The sequence below is a fragment of the Dipodomys ordii genome, unplaced genomic scaffold (genome assembly GCF_000151885.1).
Source record: "Dipodomys ordii isolate 6190 unplaced genomic scaffold, Dord_2.0 Scaffold40, whole genome shotgun sequence".
In the NCBI taxonomy this organism is placed as follows: Eukaryota; Metazoa; Chordata; class Mammalia; order Rodentia; family Heteromyidae; genus Dipodomys; species Dipodomys ordii.
The window spans coordinates 5,380,959-5,402,808 of record NW_012267256.1 but is presented as its reverse complement, the minus strand read 5'-3'; the positions used below and the strand labels follow the sequence as shown (position 1 = coordinate 5,402,808).

General features: G+C 40.3%; 1 protein-coding gene across 1 annotated transcript in view; it reads left to right on the top strand.

Moving 5' to 3' along the window:
- Pcsk5 (proprotein convertase subtilisin/kexin type 5) overlaps positions 1-21,850 on the top strand; it is a 351,177-nt gene that overhangs the window by 29,159 nt on the left and 300,168 nt on the right. Inside the window, exon 3 of the mRNA XM_013018392.1 lies at positions 13,555-13,668. Coding sequence (XP_012873846.1) covers positions 13,555-13,668 — 114 coding nt within the window. The remainder of the gene's footprint in view (positions 1-13,554; positions 13,669-21,850) is intronic.

The following is a 21,850-nucleotide window of genomic DNA, read 5'->3' as shown; positions in this document are numbered from 1 at the left end:
CAGCACCACATAAGCAAAAAGAAAAAAGCCAGAAGTGGCTCTGTGGCTCAAGTGTTAGAGTACTAGCCTTGAGCTGAAGAGCTGAGGGACAGCGCCCAGGCCCAGAGTTCAGGCCCCATGACTGGACCTAAGGAAAAAAAAGGAAATATTTGAAATTGCCTTCTTGTTTGAGGCAGAGCTCTTCCTTTGAGAGATGATGCCTGCTTTGGAGAATGGAGAGCAATTGGTCCAGATCATGACTGAATGAAGGCTGAGGATGTAGCTCATTGGTAGAGCCTGCTTAGCATTCAGAAGGTCTTACAGTGGGTCTCAACTACTACTCCCCCGCCCACCCCTAAATCCCCCTACAAAAGAAAAAAAGTGTGTATCAAAATGATGATTGGCCTGCCTGCTTGACTTCACCCATTTGGCCTCTAAGGCTTGTTGTTGGGGTCAAATCATTGACCTGGCACTAACCTACAATAATCTTGTATCTAGAAAAATTCAAATCTAAGATGTAACCGGACGGGAGAGTGCAGCTCTCCTGATGTGTAGTGTTTTTGTAAAATGCCTTCCTTCATTGTCATAGCCTGGTCAATTGAGTGTCAGTCTCAAGCTTCAAGGGTAAAAGAAAGATTACATTTGGTAAGCATAAATTTGGCATGCCAGAACATCACTATGGTGGTGCATTGCTGTACCCGGTACGGTCCTCAGGTTTAATTCTTTCATTCATTTCACAACAAAAAAATCAGTAACAGTTGTGAAGTCACTGTGCTTTCCATTGGATGAATGAGAATTCTCAGCCCTGGGTCTAAGCTCTGGGACTCCAGAGATGAATGCAGACGCCCCGGCCTCGGTGGACCTCTCTTGGCTTCATCTGTCAACTCAGGGCAGCTGGGTAATTAAGGATTGTATTTATGAGAGCTTGGTTGTATTAGGGTTTTTTTTTTCCTTTGTTTTAATTTGGAAATTTTTCAGGCTTTGAACTTTATGTGCTCTTAAGTTACAAGTCAGAAGGTGCCCTGGAGGGAAAAAAGGAGTTCTGTCATCATGGCCAACTTTGTGCTTTACAGTTCTTTTGCTTGTGTCAGATTTTTATTCTCCACTCATTAGACAATTCTTGTGCCTTTAACCTACCAAGCGCTTGATCTGTAATGCTTTAAGATGCTTCTTCTACTTGAGTAATTGAGGATTCCCTCAAATTCCTGGCGTGGAGGATAAAACCTCCAGCACACACCATTGCCTGCCCCATATCCTTTCCCCCTTTCTTCATCTTTTCCCCATAAAGTTTCTACTAAACCGCTTGGTCAGATATGATCAGCTTTCCAGGCACAAAAATGTGATGATTGAAGGGAAGAGAAAAGTGTAGTTCTAGCTCACACTGTTAGCTGTGGGTGTATTACAGAAGGGAGTCCTTGTGTGTTCTTGTGGACAGTGAAGCTGGGTACATGGACTTTCTCTGTCAGAATTCTCATTTCAGATTCCTTCCTATCACATGACTGGATCAACTCACGTAACTTCGTCTCAATCTCCCTACTGATAAAAGGATGATCTTTTTTTTTCTTTTTTTCTTTTTCTTTTTGGTTGGGGAGATTGATGCTAAGGAAAAAATTGGTAGAACAATTTCATTTTCCAAAAAATAATCCAACAGTTACATTTAAAAAAATTATTCTCACCAGTGATTATTCTACCTAGTGGAAACCATAATTCCTGGAAAATAGTAACACTCATCACCCACATTATTTGTACCTGAGCCAGTCTGTCATGAACTTAAATCCAGAGGCTCCTGATACTGAATGACATAGGATATGCTCCAGAAAGAGGGTATTTGTTTCCCTTCTCTCCTGAGACTGGAGGATTTCAGGGATTCCTTTTGCTTTTCCTCACATGACTTGGGGCTAAAACAACTCAACTACCAATTGTTTGTTCTTTTACTGAGCAGAAAGCTGATAGCCACTCTTTTTCCAGTCTTTACTGGACACCTACTCTGGACAAGCCACACAGAGCTGCTGGGGTTGGTGAAACTTGTACACTTGACCTCGGCCCTTGAAAATTCTGAGGTCCCAGGTAAATCCCCATTTGCCCTTCCAGTGTTAGTTTTCATTCTCTGCTCTCCATCCTTCTCATGGAGCTGTGAAGTATAATACTGAACGAAGTCTCTAGAGAGGGTCTTTGGCAGGTGCTAGAATTTGGGCAGACATTTCTCAACAGCCAGTAGGGTTGCTTGGGACTGTGGTCAAGGTTGGGATTTAATTCAGGCCCAAATGGGCCAGGATGGAAGTCTAGGGAATGGAGGGGATGGGCATGAGAGAATTGGTGCCAGCTCTCCCCAGGTATAGTAAACCATTACATTTGCATGACCATTGGCACCAAAGAAAAACTCCAGGGGAAGCCAGCCATTCAGAGTGTGGTGCATGCACACACATGCATGCGCACACACACCACACACACAGACATACCATGAAAGAAGGCTGCATCTGTGTCTTCAGATGGAGAAGGTGTCAGGTTTGATGACAGTGATGAAATGTGTTTTCTCTGTCCTTGCCTGAGCGTCAGCCCCAGGGCTCTGTAATTGACTGTGGTGGGTATGACTTACATGTTCTGGAAGAGGGCGGCCCAGGGAAATGACTTGGCACTGCGCGGTGACACACACGCTGACTGCCAGGAAGCCGGGAGCCTGGGCCTGGCCTGTCTTCTCTTTCCAGGGGGGCTGGCGAGAGCTGCGAGCATGTCCACGCATGGATCAGGCTCTCTTCCAGAGTGTTCCGTGCTCTGACCTGCAGGCTTGGTCAAGTGTCACCTGTGGTTTCTGAGGTGACGAATCCCACTCAGATTGGGAAAGCATTTGGTTTTGCCTTAGGCGACTGGATTTAGGGGAGAAAATCCCAACCTTTCTCTGAGGCCCGGGGATCTTGGACAGGATTTTCCCCTGAGGCTGAAAGGCGGGTATTCCCCTGGGGCCCCCCCACCCCGACAAGAGTAGCTGTTTGCTGCTATTTCAGGGTGATGATGGTGTTTAAGAGCTGCCACAACCCCAGTATTTTGGGTTGGAAAACACCCCTGTCACTCCTGCCAAGTGGAAGGTCAGAGTTCAAGAGAAAGCAAGAGAAGCCTCACGGAGACCGAAGCAGGCCCCTTTCATGTCTCTTTGCTCATTGGAAACCCAACGTGGACATCTTCATGTAGGCTGCTCCAGACTTGTAGCTTTGTGGGACTTAGTTATTTCTGGAACTTGACCACATGTGAGGGCTTACTCATTCAGGTTAACTTCAAAGGACCATGGGCCACCTGTGCAGACTAGTGTGTGTGTGTGTGTGTGTGTACATATATATTCCTGCTAAACATCGCATGTTCATTCAGCGTGGCACAGCCCCATTTGATTCACAGGGCTAGACCTTCCAGCCCAACAATGGGTAGCTTCTTAATGTCCAGTTTTCAGTCGTCATGATGACTGGATTGAAGCATGCTGGAAAGATTCTAGAACTGGTTACTGGCACAGTGAAGAGACCTGTTATAAAAGGCTAGAGTAGCTGGGCATGGTGGCTTATGCCTCCAGGCCCAGCTACTCTGGAGGTAGAGACTAATTGGGACAGTCTCTGGACAAAAACAGAACACCATCCCTGCAAAAATCAAGCACAAGTAAAGCTTAAACAAAAAGTGCAAGCCTATCAAGTCCAAGGCCCTGAGTTCATGCCCCCCGGAGGTGGGGGGGGGGAGGAAGGGAGAGGGGGGAGAGAGGGAGGGGGAGAGAATATTAAAACTTAAGCCTCTTAATTCTGAACTTACCTGCCCAAACCATTCCTACTTCTCCGTTTTCCCACTGGGATAAAAATGCTAGCAGTAGATTCCATGGAATTTAGACACAAAGTACATTGCCATTTGTGCTTAAGTACCTAGGAGAATAAGACAATATGTGCACTGGCGTTGAATTATTCATGAGAGAATAGTATTTCTATATGACTGTCTCATGATGATCGCTGTGGACTATGGAATTAAGTAGTCTGCTGTATTGGGAGGTGAGATGCTGACATACTTTTCAGTATTTAATATAACACGTCATGTTGTCTGCTTGGAGAAATTATGAGACTATCTGCCCGATCCTTTGCTAGCATTTATTTGCCTCTTTATTTTAATCTCAGCTGAACTGCGCAATTTATCCACTGTATAAAATAATGTTCTCCTTTGTATTCACCTACAACTTGAAGGCATCCAATTTTTACAAATGCAGATCTAGGACTATCCTTTTTATAAAAATTAGGTTTTTATTATTTTTAACTGATGGTACCAAAGGGGTACCACTTAACATGTCAGTGTATAAGTACAATGCACCTTGATTGGTGGATGCCTTGTATCATTCTCCTACATCCCTCCCAACCTCACTCCTCCCATCAATCATAGGCTATGCCACGCTGTATCCCTGAATGCTATGACTACATTCTCCTCCTTCCCCTGGCTTCATTCATCTATTTCCCCCACTCTTTGACCTCCTCCCCTACCCTTCGAGTGCCAGTTTTCCGGTATTCATTTTGTTGGCTTGTGAGGTTCTTTTTCTAAGTAATTACATGGTTTGAACTCTCCCCTGAAAATACTATACTTCCGTTAATACATTTATGTGCATTTGCACACAGCCCTGTATATGTTCACTTGTACGTGAGTAAATGAGTTCTGGCTTCCACCTATGAGGGAAAACATGTGCCCTTTGTGTCTCTGAGACGGACTTAACTTTACTCTTGAGTGATGTACGCACCACGTGGCAGGATTGGTCAAAGAAAACCGAAGTCCATTAAGTTATTAATGCCAGCTTCTAAGGTAGAATTGTCATTCTTGAAGCTATCTAAAATGAGATGTAACATATTTACTTTTACTCTAATGGGTTTTGTTATCTTTCAAATTGCTTAGAGAATGATCATTTGAAAGACAAATACATGTGAAATGAAGTTTTAGAACTGTGTGTGTATATGGGGGGGAGTGTTTCTTGTTGGTTGTGGGCTTGAACTTAGGTCCTGGGCACTGTTCCCAAGCTCTTTTGCTCCAGACTAGTGTTTTACCACGTTGAGCCACAGCTCCATTTCTCATTTGTGAGTGGTTAATGGAGATTAGTCTCACAGGGGACTTTTCTGTCCAGGCTGCTTGGAATCACGATCCTCAGATCTCAGTCTCCTGAGTAGCTAGAATTACAAGCACAGGCCCCTGGCACCCGGCTAGGATGTGTTTTCTTTCTGGTCATGATCTTGATCCTCTTGTGAACCTGGAAGGAAGTTGGTGCTGTCCCAATGCAGTCTCTGTTGAGAAATTACATTTAATCCTAAGTATGAATTTTGCATCAGGTGGCAAGCAGATCGTAGAATTATTTTAGATACTTTAAAATTCCATTTCCTTTTAATACTTGAGAGCATTTAACATTGTTTTCAAATTTCTTCCTTTTGCTTTAGTTACCCTAAAGTTTAAAACAGGAACCCCAAATGCAAATTAGAAAATATAATGTGTAAGATATAACTTGACACTTGACAATACTTAATGAATTCACATCACTTACCTATTAGTTTACTACCCCAGCCATACTGCCTGTACTATAGCATGCCAGGGGTAAGTGAGCACACAGACACACACCCTCTTCTCTCCCTCCCTCCCTCCCTTATCCTTCCTCCCTTCCTTCCTTCCTTCCTTCCTTCCTTCCTTCCTCCCTTCCTTCCTTCCTCCCTCCCTCCCTCCCCCTCCATTTCTTCCTTCCTGCCTTCCATTCGTCCCTCTCTCCCTCTTTATTTCCTTTCTTTTCTCACTGGAATGCATCTTGGCATGACAAGGAGTAAGGGAGCTGTGTTTCCAAAGGACAAACTTGTCTTAAAGGCAACTATACTCTAGATAAACATAAAATAAATCTTGCCTTCAGTGGATTTTAAAGAGTGAATTTTAAGGAGGGATAACATGAATGGGAAAATTAAACTGGATGATTTGCGATAATCTTTTCCAGAAAGATAAAGTAACGTGTGTCTATCTGTCTCTGTCTGTCTGATCTTCCTTGCAAATTGGGAAGAACCTCTTTATAGGTATTACTAGTGACGAATATAGGCAAATGCTAAAAAAAATGGTGCTTTATTAAATATATGATTATACCATATTATTAATATACTTTATTAAGTATTAATGTTTAACATTTGAATATTGAAATAGAAATATTTCAAGCATTTAATATTTAAAGAAATGTACTTAATTTCTTATTCATCTACTGCCCCTTCATTTTCCTTGAAAAGCTGGTTTCTAGTCATTTCCTTGTTTTTTGTATTTCCTCTTTCATAACTGCTTTTAAACACATGCTTGCTTTCCGTGTGCTTTGATTATTCACTTGCCGGTGACTATTATAGTGTTGGCAAGGCCTTTTATTAGTCTGGACACAAGATCACTTAGCATCATCAGAGTCGTTGACTTTATTCTGCCCTAGGCCCTTGGACTTTATAAAATGACTTCTTGTGTTGGCAACAATATCGCAGGTTCTTGACCTGTGTCAACAACTACTGTGTCTTTTTTGTATTTATCTGTCTTAACTGCAGACATTGTCTTTTGTTGCTTCTGAAATTAAAACTGGTAAGGTGGAGGAAATGTCTTCGTCTCCAATAATAACAGTTTGTGCAGGTGTGGGTTTCAAGTGAGGTCACACAGGGCAGCAGTTAGTGACACAGTGAAAACAGAGTTGCATGTGGAAAGAAAACATCCTTTATTAAACTTTCACTTGCGGATCATTGATAGATGGTAATAGAATCCTACTGTTGCTGTCATTGTTGAAATAGAATGGATCTGGTTACAGCCTAAAAGGATTAAACTTAGAGTCCTGGCTCCCTCCTGAGTTTCTTTTTTTTTTTAAATCGTCTCCTATTTAAAATTTTCTGCTATTTCCCTTTTAATATGTAGAAAAGTTAGACATGCATATCAAGAAAATGGATGAATGCAATGTAAAAATATTCAACTACATTGATTTATTGAAGGCCTTTTGCACTATGAATACAAAAACTCAGCTTCTTCTTCTTAAATGTAAAAGGTGAAACATACAATTTAAAACAAATTATTAAGTATCACTGGACCCTGCATTTGGAGAACTCATCGTCATTTAATTCTCGTAACAGTTAATTCCTTTTTACTGTGGCAAATAGAGAATACCAGGAATTTACGTGTCCCCCCCCCCCCCCCCCGCCCTCACCTACCAATAAAAGTGGCCTGCTACTGACTGACCATCTTCTACCAAGCACTTGGGTCCTCTGTGTCTTCACACTACCCTTTTGTGGCCCAGGCTATCCCCTCTTTCCCTCTCTGAATGAGAGGGCATTGTGTTTCTATGGTAAATGTAAAGAACACAACAATGGATGCTGTTAGATACACTCCTAGGAGAAAAATTCTACTTTTGTAGTACCTACCTTAATATTTATTACTTTATAAGACTCATCAAATCATGAGTTGTATTTCCTCTTTCTATAGAGTTGCACAAGTGTTAACATCCAAGATCAAAGGATTAAGTACTAAGTGCTTGGATTTCTAAGTGCTTGTAAACTATTTTACATCTCCCACTTCATACAGTAGGTTGAAATGTTTTATACTCAGACTCCTACCCATAGTAATGATCCTCATGTGATTTACAATATAATCTCTGTTATGTAGATAAAATTGAACCTATTATTATATTTTGCATAATTTAGAAGTCCAAAGGTACAGCAATACTCCCTTAATAAACCAGCTTATACAGACTATCATCATAAAGATATTACCCCTAGATCAGGGCAAAAAGGCCCATTGCCTGGGGTTTGATGTTTTATAGGACTTTGTTTAATCCCTCTTTCAGCTGAGTTTGTCCTCATGATTTCAAGAGTTGATGGTGTTATGTTCCCTTGAACCAGTGTCTCCCTTCTAGATCTATTCAGACATTTGAGAGTCCAAAATTGGTTGACCAGATGTCTGGGAATCTGCTTGCACCTGTTACATCTATGTAGGCTTCTTTCTTTGTCTCTCCACTAGAGGGCAAAATGTAATTCCACTAGGCTTGAGGGATTACATAGACCTCTTTGGTCCCTGGATGAGTTATAAACAAAAATATACAAATACGGTCATTTTAGGCCCAATTGTGTTGCCTGTAGCATTTTCTATGGAATCTTTGTATAGCTTGTTTCTTATTATCCAAGATCTTTCAAAAGAATTTTCTTGACCTTATCAAAAATAAGAATCCCTTTCTCAGTAATCATGTTTTACCTCCTCACATGCTTTGTGTATCATTTAACACTACAAAAGTCTATGGTAAATTTTATTTTTTTTACATACTATTGATTCCCACTAGAATAGGAACTTTTTGAAGGTAAGAAATTGTTTGTTCACTGCCATTTTATAGTGTGCAAACAGTATCTAACACATAGTAACAATCTTTTTTTTTTTTTTTTTTTGCCAGTCATCCGGCCTAAACTCGGCCTGGGCGCTGTCCCTCAGCACTTTAGCTCAAGGATGGCGCTCCACCACTTGAGCCACAGTGCCACTTCCGGCTTTTTTTCTGCTTATGTGGTGCTGTGGAATCGAACCCAGGGCCTCATGCATGCAAGGCAAGCACTCTACCACTGAGCCACCTTCCCAGTCCCCAGTCAGTTTTTTTGAGTGAACAAAGATAAGCCGAAAGGCTCTGAGGATGGGGAATAAATTTCACTGCTTTAGATGGATGAAACCACTTACTTTCCCATGTCGTATGTCACCTGAGACGTGAAAGGTAAAAATAGACAACACATTTAAAATGTTAAATTTTTAGAAGTAGGTGATTGCCAACTAGTTTAAGAAGTTTAACTTTAATTCTCTGATTTAAGAACTATAATGCTATGACATTTTTATTAAACATAAAATGACAAGACTGAAGTGATATTACTTCATTTTTAAACTTTGTCTAAGGCTAACTAAATATAAAAATTTATGACAGAATCATTTTTTAGTTTGTCCCGTATTGATTGTCTTCTAAAACATTATTCCAAATGTACATGCAATACTTATTTTACTTTCTTCTAAAAATGACATTTAAAAATATGACTTCCTGTATTCCTGACCAGATGTTTTGTTTAATATAAGCCTTTGATATCTGTAATCATTAACTAGTTCAAAGCAAATCAATAAAAATCCTTCATTATATAAAACATAATACTTTATTTTGTTGATAGTTAACAGAAATGAATTATAATTCAAGTAATTTTTTCTTAAATGGAAAATAATTTAAATATTTAATACTTCATTTCTTATGATACTAGATGGAAAAAAATTTAAAGAATAGAATACTTTTGTCTACATATATAATCTTACTCGATTCTTGGACATTTTTTCACTAGTTATTTCTTTACTTCTTCTTTTTTAAACCATGATCATCTTGCTTATCTGCTTGAATTCATTGCTTGGGTGCTGTGTGTGAGCATTTTTTCTCAAGGCTAGTACTCTACCACTTCAACCACACAGCTCTACTTCTTTTTTCGTGTGGTATTTAATTGGAGATAATAGTCTCATAGCTTTCCTGCCTGGGCTGGCTGTGAACTGCAATCCTCAGTTTGCAGCCTTCTTAATAGCTAGGATTATAGGTGTGAACCAGTGGTACCTAGCCACTATGTATTTCTTATTTCTTGACCGGAGTTTAGAAAATTTCTGCAAGATGTTACCTTATGGTTTTATGGTTTAGGAGCGAAATGTCAATACTAAAATACATTTATTAATTTTTCTCTATAACAAAATGTATATTCCTGTTATAGAAGGGATATTTATAATGAAAAGGAGCTTTAACATGTGTTTTTGAAAGTTCAAGGTCCAAAATCTGGTAGGTCCTGGTTTCGACTCTTCAGAGCATGGTGGATGGCTACACATAATTGCAACTGGACTTGGAGGGAGGAGTAGTTATATCAAGATACACAAAGAGAGATCATGATGCCACAGTCCCTTTGGAGATCACACCCTCATTAACCTAAGGTCTTCCTGTTAGGACCTACCTCTGAAAGGTTTCATACCTCATAACACTGCTACATTGGGGATAGAGTAATCTATGATTGTGTGTGATTGGACTCAAAGCCTTATGCTTGGATAGCAGTCTCTACCATTTAAGCCTCTCCCCCAGTTTCTATCTTCTTACATCTTGAGTCAATTTCTTTACCATTTATTGTATTCCATTTACCTATCTGTAGACATTTGTTATACGTGTATGTCTGCATTATTATCTAGATTCTAATTTAATGTCTAAGGAACTAATTTCCTACTCAATGCAGGGTACATTAAAAAATGATATTGTAAATTTATTTCCCATCAATATTTCAGTAATAGCATATAGTATGAAATCACATGACATCTTTTTGTCCCCTCAAGTTATTGATACATTTTCTGCTACATGTATGACATTAGAAAGTTGGCAAATTTGAAGAACTCAGATGAGCCTGTAGGGAAGTATTTCTATTCATGTGTTGTGTTGGGCAAGTAAGAGCTAATCTTTTGGCTTATGCCATGGTTCCTAATAAGTGAATGCAGAGTTTGTTTTGACTGCAATGGGAGAAGCGCTCTAGGAGGAAAAGAAGAGTCTATACTTAAATCTTATAGCACATGCATGCTGAATGTAACAGGGTAGACAAGGATTCCTTGTAGTTCCTTAATATGTTGGAAGTAGAACTTTTAGAAATTAGATGAGTGAGAGAAAACACAATTATTCTCTTCTCCCAGCTTGACTGTTGTATGAAAACGAGTTTTTCAGTGACTTTTCTTTGTGTTGTTGGAAAGGGATGAAATCTTTAGCATGCATTACCTCTGAGTTTCCTTAAAGATCTTAAGGATGCACGTATGGATGAAGGTTTAAAAATATAACTGTGGTTTTTCCAGTCATAGAAATCTTCCGATCCACGAGGTGCTTTTCCCATTCTAAAAAAAAAAAAATTAGGGCTATAGACTCAGAGCCATAAAACACCAAAGCAAAATATATAGTATTAGTACTAAAAAAAAAAAAAAACCCTTACCAGCTTTTTTTTTTTTTTTTTTTTAGCATGACAGCCCTGTGATCACACAGAGTGACTTGCAGAAAAATCTAGATGCCAAGTTTCTAGGCCACTTTCTAGCTACCAAGCCCTGTAATTAAATATTTCCCTTTTGGTAAAATTATAGCAGAGATGCTCTTTGGTAAAGAGATTTGAATGTTCTATTTTAGTACCTGTAGTTCATCTAGGAAAGTAACTGTCATTTGTCTTTCTTTTTTTATACTTCTCATTTGTCTGTTTGTATACGTGTCTCAAGAGATGTGTGTGCTTAACAGTGGCTTAACTCTCCACTCCCACCCCAGTATAGACAGTCTTGATGTCCAGGAATCCACATCACGGAAGACTTGGTGTTTTCTGGTTTATGTACACATACAGATGAACAGTTTAGAATTTCTGAAGGCTGATTGGAAGGTCCATCACTAATTGAAGATTCCTTTCGAAAACAGTTCTGTCTCCACACATCTAATGTAGTGTGCAAACATGAATTTGTTCAACCTACTGTCATGAGACTTAAAAAAACATTTTAAGATCACAGTGGTGACTATAACTACATAGTGGAATTTGTTACCAATGCCTGAAGTAATGCAGTGATGTATCAGATATCATTTACAGAGATAATTATATTTTTATGAACTGGAAAATGGTAAAATAACTGCCATGTTACCTTGGTAAAGTCCAAGTCTTACGCCATGTGCTGGTGGTTCACTTCTGTAGTACTGGTTAGTCAGGAAGCTGAAATCTGAGGATCGTAGCTTGAAATCAGCCCAGGCAGGAAAATCTATGAAACTCTTATCTCCAATTCACCAGCGAAAGCTGAAGGTGGAGCTGTGGCTCAAGTGGTATTATGTTAATGTTGTGCAAAAAAAAGCTGTAGGATAGTGCGAAGGCCCTGAGTTCAAGCCCCAAGATGGGCACCTAGAGTGAGAGTGAGTGAGCGAGTGAACAAGAGAAAAAGAGAGAGAGTTCAAAACTAGATGCATTTCTTATTCATCTTTATGTTTCCAGACAAGTACCTGACACTTCATTGCTTACTGAGCAAACAGATAAGTGAATGAAAGTCATTCATTAGAAAGCTTGTTTGAAATAATGTGGTTAATTTTTCCTGGAAAGACATGATGTACTTGCGTGTGTCTACATGCTTCTCAACTTTGGTTGAGAAGCACGCCTGAACATCTCTCCCCCTTCAGTAATCCTACCATTAACTTGCAAGCCATGATTAAAATCTTTCTGAATGGTCTCATATGGCTCTAGAGTAGTAGCCTACAAAGTCTCCCCCCAATGATTAATTCCTATGTAGAAGTAGGGATACATGGTTGGATAGAGCAATTCATATTTCAGAGCATTGTGACTCACTTAGCAATCATGAGAAGAACTCAAAAGTAAATCTCAGAAACAAATTGAACAATTCTACCAGTCGGATACTGCATTTGAGATGTTTCTTTGAAACTGAAGGTGGTTTTTATGAAACTTTGTTTTTACGCTATAAATTTTTTTTAAAAAACCCAGTATATACTCCTACTATTAGATTACAGACGCTGTATTGAACCCAAGGTTTCTGATTATTTCTAAGCAAAGGTCATAGCTTAGTGTTAATGCTTTTCTCAGGTGTAGCAGGTTTGAATTTTAGAGCAAGGAATATTTTGAGCAGCAAGAACAGTATAACTCCTGGAATTTTGTGCAAGAGATAGGATTAAAGATTTGATTTTTTGATTCTTCAAACAGTGCTCTTGCTACTGTGTTCCAGAAAGACATTTGGGATGTGCCCAAATGAGGTCTGGATTCCAGGGCACTTTAGTATATGAAACCATGTTCTAATGACTAGGTACTTGGGAGGCTGAGATCTGGAGAATAGTAGTTCAAAGTTACCCAAGAAGAAAAATATCGGAGAGTAGGTCTCCAAAATAACCAGCAAAAAGCCAAGCCAGAGACATAACTCAAGTGGTAGAACACCAGCCAAGCAAGCAAACTGAGCAAGTATGAGGCCCTGAGTTCAAACCTCAGTTCTGGAGAAGAAAATCGATATGTAACCCCCAAACATTAAATTCGTGATTCATAGTGGAATCAGAGGCATTTAGTATTATTAATACTAAAATTGCTTTGTATATAAAAGTTTTACTGTAAAGTTTGACTTTACAGTCAGATGGATTCATTTAAGTAGAGTCTATGGTATTATCGTCTCAGAGGGAATAGGAGCACCAAAGACCCTGTAGTCTACAAAGCCTGAAATATTTATTATTTGAACCTGCATAAGAAAAAAAATGCCAATTCTTAACACTGCCACTTTGTAATGCACTGTGATATATGTTCTTTCTGGAGGGGATTAAAAAAACCCCACCCTGTTACTGAATGATAAGTGATATGCCTTGTGGGGAAAGGAAAAGCTGCATTTCCAGGGAATCCCTGAGCACATTCACTTACAAGATGTCAGTAGCCATAGTGAAGCCTGTGTCCTTAATCACATCGAATGGAGATGCGTTAGATCGATTGCCATTTCAGTGTGTTAGATGTTGCTCTGGTGTGTTGTGAAAGAACTTGAACACCCACCCTGCTTCCTTCTTCTTGGCAGGTGGAATGGATCCAACAGCAGGTGGTCAAAAAACGGACCAAGAGGGATTATGACCTCAGTCGCACCCAATCTACCTACTTCAATGACCCCAAGTGGCCAAGCATGTGGTATATGGTAAGTGGCTAGTTTGGGGATTGAATAGGGAAAGTTTGGTGGTGCTGGGCCTTTTCTTGTTTCAAGAAACCATACTTTCCACCTCCTGAGTTTGATTGGTAGGTCGTGATGTTTTCTTAACTATGTTTTGAACTTAGTTCCTTGACCCCAGGAGGAAAGGAGGTATGATTGACAGAAATTATATTTAAGAATATATTTCATGCAGTACTTTCTAAGTTTGGGATGGAAAAACATCCTAAGGTGTAGACCTGTGAAGGCCTATGAACAATTGTGCTCACCGTTGAAGCCACTCTGATTAATGGGCACTGCTCCTTGGAAACTACTGTAATGTCACAGTCTCCTGACTTTTGTCATCTCATGTGTGCCCTGGAACTCTAAGTAGTAGTTTTTAAAAGTAGAATGGAGGTGGGGTAGAGAGTTGGGGGCAGCGTTTGACTTGTAACTGGTTTAGTGACTTGAGCAAAAGATATTTTAGTGAGAGGTGCTTGAATAACATGCAGGAGAGTGATCCATCCTCCAGTTCACGTGACATTGCTGCCCGTGAAAATATGCTTTTCTAGTCTGAGGATTCATAGCTTCATACCTACTGAGAAATGGTTTAGGATATATAACTCCTTAATCATACTTTTCCTTTGTTGAGAAGTTCCTGTGTCAAACCTCTGTACAAACACCTTTTCATTGGCAAATACTCTGCCTTCGTATTTACTATACTACTTTATTTTGTGTCAGTCCCTGTCTCTGATTTTCTACGCAGTAGTGCCAAACTCTTGCAAGGACATACATTTATAGCAGGTCCCCATTCTGTTCCATGTTTTCTGGCTACTCTTCCTCATACTCCTGATGCTCAGAGTGCTCCCTCACCTCCATGAGGTGCTCCTGCCCTGAAGAGTTGACTCCTGAAGCCTGTTCTCCAAAAGGTCTCCCTGTGTCATTCCTCACCCATCCTAGGCTCCATCCATCCCTCCTCCTCTGTCCTTTCTGCAAAAGACATCCATCTCTGGGCACTTTTCTGGTTGTATTCTGCTTGTGAATACTGCTTTAAAACCTCTGTACTAGATTGGTCGGCTCAGTTGAAAAAGATCTACCTTTTGCTTGTTCTTCACAACCCTTTAAGTACCTAACCCAGCCTCTTGCAATGCCAGGAGTTTGGATATCTTTGTAAGTGGGGTGAAATAACTGGTATTTCTTCTCACTTTCTTTTTTTCTTGGTCTTACCTAGAAGTGAAAAGTTTTAGAAAATGTTTAGCCTGTGCTGAATTTTACACAGAAATCTTTCTTATCTTGAAGGGGGGAAAGAATGCAGTCCTCCCGCTAAATTAACGGAGAGATGGAAAGGGAGACATCATTTTAGTAGAAATTGCCAAGAAGGACAGAGCCACAAGGCAGCCTATTAGCTCTAAGACCGAGAAGAAGGGGACCACAAGCACAGGCATTCAAGTAAGCGCTGTCAGGGGTTACGCTGCTTCATGTGCGCTTAGAAAACGATAAGAATGTAGTCAGATGAAGCAGTAGATGGAAGCAGAAGTGTCTCTCCAGGGTTGTTTCCAACAGGATCATCTCCCTTGCTTTCCTTCCATTGCTTCCCACCGCGAAAACCCAAGTTGCTATCCGCACATATCTTCCCTGATGAGGGAAGACACTGCAGGCCTTCCCTGAACCTTTCACACGCTACTTGGCTCGGGTGGTTTCTAGAAAGAAACATTGCCACAGCAAAGTGTCAGTTCCTGACTCCTCAAGAACCACTGGAATTTCTCTTCCTGACATGAAAAGAGGTCTGGTTGGGTTATTTAAACTGATGGATATTTCCCAACAGAGTCATATAGGACACATGAGGCTGCAGGTTAAGTGCCAAGCATTAAGTGAGTATTCTTCTGATGCAGTGCCAATCATTAATGTATGATAATACTGCTGCTGTTGTAAGAATGAAGAATCTCAGCTTTGTGAAGTTTATTTTAGTGGTGTGCCTAAAGTCACTTGGCCATGTTGTGTTAAATCCAACATGGCAGAGCAGACAGGCTAGTCTCCAGGTCCACAAAGGCTGAGTGCAACATTCAGTTCCCACCTATCTACTTCTAACAAGTGTTGTCAATGAGTGATTCCTGGGCCTTGAACTCAGGGCCTGGGCACTGTCCCTGAGCTTCTTTTGCTCAAGGCTAGCACTCTACCACTTGAGCCACAGCGCCACTTCCGGCCTTTTCTGTTTCTGTGTTACTGAGGAATCAAACCCAGGACTTCAGGCATGCTAGGCAAGCACTCTACCACTAAGCCCTTTTCCCAGCCCCCCATCGGGAACTCTTAACTGTAGAGAAAGGACTACAACAGCATGTGTCTAGCAGGTGCTGTATGGGATGAACATCTTATCTTGAGATGACCCAAAACTTTGGGAAGATTTCTGTTTATTAGTAATTTTTCCTTAACAGAAACAGGGCAGAAGACAAGTTCCATTTGTCCAACGTATTCTGTTAGAATGAGAGCTCAAACTCTGTAAACACACATTCAAATCCCCATTGCTTTTCTTCGTACGTCTGTATTTAAATTGGGCACATTGAAAGTGACTGGCTTTTATGTGTGAGTGCTAGCTAGCCGAAACATACCAGAAGTTCGTTTTCGAAGTTTAGCTCATGCTTTCTATGCAATAGAAATTTAAAGAGAGCTCAGCCCCGATGGCTAGTCTCAGTTCTGTGATTTAGCAGGAGCGAAATCTCAAAGGCTTTGTGACGCAGCTGGCAAACGGACTCCGGTCCATATGGGCCTAGCCACAGGGCAGCCTGGGTTTCCACCGGATACCACATTCGTTTCTCCCCCAGGCAGGTGTTCCAAGAGGACGTATTGGGAGTGGTGCTGTTATGATTTAACCTCAGGAGTCACAGGGGGTTATGTCTGTCCTTTTCTATTGTTCTTAAGTCAGCTCTGATTTTATGTCAACAGTGTATTGTGTACTAGAAAGGGAGAGTCACTGAAGTTGTCTTCAGGTAGAGCCACTATTGTAAGATGAAATGTTGCATGGGAAGCCGTTAGTGCAGGAAAGGACGCTCAAAGGTGGTCAATCAATCCTGGTGGTGGTGGTGGTTGTTCTTCTTCTGCTATGGCTTCCTAATTGCCGTCCAGGCGGTTATCTGTTTCACTGTTAATTACTGCTAGTTAAGAGTAAAATTCCCAAGTGCAGTAGATATTCTTTGGAGCACTCTTTGGTGCTGTCGACGGCCCAGTCAAACACGTTCCTTCCTTCCTTTCTTTTACCAAAGTGGGAGCCCCGCTGTAGAGCACTGACTGGCAAGCCTCCACGGGGTCCCGCCTCCAGCTCGTTAGCCTGGGCCTGTTCCTGTCATTTTATATTTATCACAGAAGAACGGAGATTAAAGAATGGCATGGAGTGTTCCTGAGCGTCTCTTTCAATTAATTTAAAAGCTTTGCCCAACTCGCTCCTCCCCTTGGATGCTAATGCGCAAAGCTATTTTGTGGCACTTTCAGGCTTGGGCAATATACACAGGGAAACATGCATTTAGGGAGTTTGATGCCTGTGTGATTCCTCCTCTACCCTGATGTAGTATTCCCAGATTATCACCAGGAATTGCAAAGCCCAGTCCCAGTCGTGCAACTCATTTCTTGTTAATAACCCCAATTTCCCCTGCATTTATTCCTTCTCAGGCAGGGGGTTAAACAATGGGGGTTTGAACAGACACAATGCTTGCTTCCAAGATGAGTAAAGCAATCCCTAATAGGTAAGGGCCAAGAAAGCTCGCTCAACAGCGCTTCCGTAGCCTGCCTGGGATCTTCTGTGTCGGTTGTAGTTGTGGTTTGCAGATTTGATTCTTCCTTTAGAAGCTTGGCCTTCCCAGCAGGGATTCTTTATGGTTTTGTATGGAATGTAGCTCAGGCAGTAGGATTTCATTAGAACTCCCTGGATAGTTCTAAATGTTGAATAAACGATAGGCGTGGAAATGGATGAGCAAACCCCTGATCACTCGATAGCACAGTAAATAATCACCCACCATTAGGAGTACTCAGTATAGCTCAAGCCTTGTGTCTTGTGTGGTAAGTTATTACCAGTGTTCCAGTGAATGAGGAACCATTATCATTGTCAGTTTATGGATGAGAAAATTAAAGTATGAAAAGTTAACTGGCTCAAGGTTACCTCATTCACCAGGGACAGTCCTTGACGTGAAACCCCGCCAGTCAGCCAGCAACCCTGGCATCTAGACTTCCAACTCTCTTCACCTAAAACAACAATAATAATCATTCTTTTCTTCCTTTTCCCCCTGTCCCCCCCCCCACTTCCTCCTCTCCCTCCTTCTCTTCTTCTCTTTCTTCCTCCTGCTTCTCCCCTTCTTCCTTCATCATCATCTTCTTTTGGGGAGGGAGGAAGGCATTGTGCCTTTTATTGGTGGTATCTCAATTCTGCGCTGAAGAAACATAGAAAAGAGACAGTTATATTTGAATCCCAAATCCAGTCTGTTCAATCCCATCTTTCCCCTTATATTTAATGAAAGGAGGCCAGAGAGGACAACTAGAAGTACCAAAAAGGAAGAGACATCTCAAATGACATGTTTTACTGAAGATGGAATATTTTTCCTCAAAAGTTGAATAACTAGGAGCATTTTACTATTGGGTCAAAATTTAAGTACTACATCATGCAATCATCAACTGAATAAATGCTCTGGATTTGAAAGAAACTAAAAATTACCAGACATAGTACTCTTCCTTCAGTGACTGACACAGAAGGGAAAAAAGAAAACACTAGAGATGCAAAGCAAATTAATAATTGAACTAAAAAAACAATAACTATTTCTAATTCTATGTATGGCAGAAAGCAGGATGCAGTTACTATGGTTTCACTGTTTTGTCACATGATCCATAGTTTCTAAAAATTATGGGTCATTTTAAGTGGGGGCAAATGGTCAAATCTTGCACCTTTTAATGACTATTTAAGAGGAAAAGTTTAAAACAAGCTTTTATAGTCAAGTCAATTTAACACTATATAAGCTTCAATGTTGTAAGAGAATCCATTTATGAAAATTACTTGTACAATAAAATTTACCCAAGAAAATAAATGACTACTGCCCATCCTCCATCCTTACTACACTTTTCCCAGTGTCTTGGACTTTGCTCTATTGATGATGATTCTGAGTCTAAGAACTCCTTCAAAAACCCCAGTATATTCCATGAAACACATAGTTATGTTAGCTTAGCTTACTTCTATCTCCTGAGTATAAGATTGGAGAACAAATACTTACAAATGTACGGGACTTCTTAAGTCCTATCTAGCCACTTTAGCTCTTTCTTGATATTATACTTTTTTTCTCCCCCCTTCTGACACTTTCTATTTGGGAACCTTGCAGGTTTACTATGAGAATATATTTTCACTTCACTTGTACCTTTGGTATAAATATTCTTTTAGGCTTCTCCAGGGACAAAAAATAGGATAATAAAGGTTGCAAAGTTTTGTCTGAGTCTTCAGAAATTCAGTGGAATAGAACTAGCTTGAACTTACCCAGCTGATGAAATGGACCTTTTTTCCCAATACTAATGAAAATTTAGATGCCCCAAGCTTATGCAGATCTCTTCCTCAAGAATCTGGGAACGCTAATTATGTAAGATTTCTGTGTCCTAAATAAAATATTTAGGACAAAGGAATTTTAAGAATATCAAAAATGTTTATCCACCCAATCCCAAACCAGAGAATAGCACAATCTACACAATTAAAAGGCCTCTGTAACTTCTGTCTACATATCCTCTCTTCATTCTATTCAGGGGAGCCACAGATCCAGAGTTCAGAATACATATGGGGGTTTTCCTGTGTTGGAAAATGTTTCTCTTTGAGGGAAGGGTTATGTAATGGGCAGTTCATCAAAGACCCATCCCTACACAGAATACAGCAGGCTCAAGAAGATGACATGGAAATGAAACTTGGTTGAAAACTTAAGTTTAATAGAAAAGTTCCTTTTATCCTTTTAGTTATATAAATATTTTATTCCTTAAGGAGTTTCATGTGCCACCATATATGGTATTGCATGTCTAATGGTGAAGAAGCTTACAGTAAATAACTTCAAGGCATGGTTTGTTTCAAAAGAAGAGAAGAAGGGATGGGGAAAGGTTGATCAAGGAGTACTAAGTATTAAGTTAAATTAAATTCTTTGTTTCATTGTACTGGACAGTGAGTGTAGGTACTCTAACAGACTGTGTGTTTCTGAAAAACTAGACAGCTACCACAATGTTCCTATAAATAAAACTTGAAAGAAATTAAATTAAAACTTGAAAGAAAGAAGGAGAGAAGGGAGGAAAGGAGAGAGAAAGAGAGAGGAAGGAGAAAGGAAAAAAGTGAAGAAATACTCTGAAACTTTGTTTTTGTTCTCTTGGACACTGTCATTTACCATGATAGCACAGTAGAATTTTTGTGATGATGTTGGGTGGCCTATTTAATATGCATCATTTCAAGGCTGACTATAACAACTGGGCATAAATGGGCTTTTTGTTTTTGATGCAATATCCCAAATCTTATGAAAGCTTTCTGGGTGGTTTTTCTGAGGGGGAAAAATTGTATTTTCGATCAGCAGAGTGAAAATTAGCTGAGTTCGGTTATGCATGTGGGGCATATCTGCCAGGAACGATGAACTAGCTGGGTTAGTAATTGCGAAAAATGATTGTAAGCCACATGGTTTGTTCCCAGCCAACTGGATGGTGTTCAGTCTCCAAGAGTTTGAGACATTGCTGTTTCTGTGGTTGGCACGCATTTCTCTACTGATTTATGCTGTCATTTGACTCTCATAAAATCTGGTGGAGTTTGTGGCATTATTGTCCTGGTAGCTTAGAAATCATCCTTTCAAGATACCTCATTTAGCTGATCTAATTGAAAATGCGACCTGGAAATCTGTAGCCATGCAGTGCATTCCGGGACAAGCAAGAAGCCTTCTGGCATCAGCTAATCCAGGGCCTTGGGAGACCAAATATGGTTTTAGTATATTATAATTTATTATAAATTCCCTCAATTTACTTTTATGACTTCTCTGTTTTACCTTTCTTATTCTTTCTGATAACTTCTCAAACCAGATGCTAGTTCATCTGAAAAAATTAAGACTATAGGTTGATGATTTCCTAAAGTTACTGCTAATCGATCTTCTGATTTCATGTCAAAAGCTGATTGGATATTGAGTTCCAGCTACCAATGGAGCCATGTGTTGATCTCCAGCCAGGAGTACTCCATGAGCTGCTATTGTTGAACAACATCCATTTATTACATTGTTACTTCAAACTCAGTACCTCTCTGTGTTGGAGGTCCCCAAGACCACCCACTAGTTCCATGAATCACCAGAAGGACTGCCATGACTCATCATGCATTCAGCAATCCTCAAAGTTATAGGTTTTTTTTTTTTTATCAGTGAAAAGATACAGAACAGAATTAGCAGAAAGAAAGGCACTGTTGGTGAAGTCTCGGGAAACTCACATCAAACTCCAAGAAACCTTTCTTAGTGAAGTTGAAGTGAGACCACTTTAATTCCCCCCACCCCACACTGAATGTCACAATCCCTGGGAAATGTCTACTCGGAAACTTATTGGAGACTCAACGCCTCAAGTTGCATTGGAAAGATGGCCACATTGGCTCTTTGCGTCCTGTCTACCACAATCCCACATGCCCGGAGGAAGACAGGTGTTTCAGCACATTACATATTCTTTGTTTAAACTAACCAGCTTAGTTTAGCTGTCGTGAGCTACTCTTCCCTCTCTCTCTTTCTGTCTCTCTGTCTCTCTCTTCTCTTGCCCTTCCTCCTCCCCCCCACCCCTGCATCTCTCTATGTCTTTTATAATTGTTCTTTGGAGACAGAAGGAGCTTGAGGACACAATGTAGGTTCAAGGTCCTTTTCCACCTAGAAAATAAGAATGAAACAAATGTTTCTTTTGCCTGATCTTTTTCGTTGAGCCAATTCTGGGGCTTGAACTCAGGGCTTGGGCTCTATCCTCAAGCTTTTTTCCTCAAGCCTAATTCTCTACCACTTGAGCCACTACTCCACTTCTGGCTTGTTTTTAGTAGTTAATTGGAGATAAGAGTGTCATGGACTTTCCTGCCCAGTGTGGCTTCAAACCACAGTCCCCAGAGTACAGCTTCCTGAGTAGCTAGAATGACAGGTGTGAGCCACTGGCACTGAGCTCCAGCTATTATTTCAGGAACTAGAAGTCCAAGGTCACA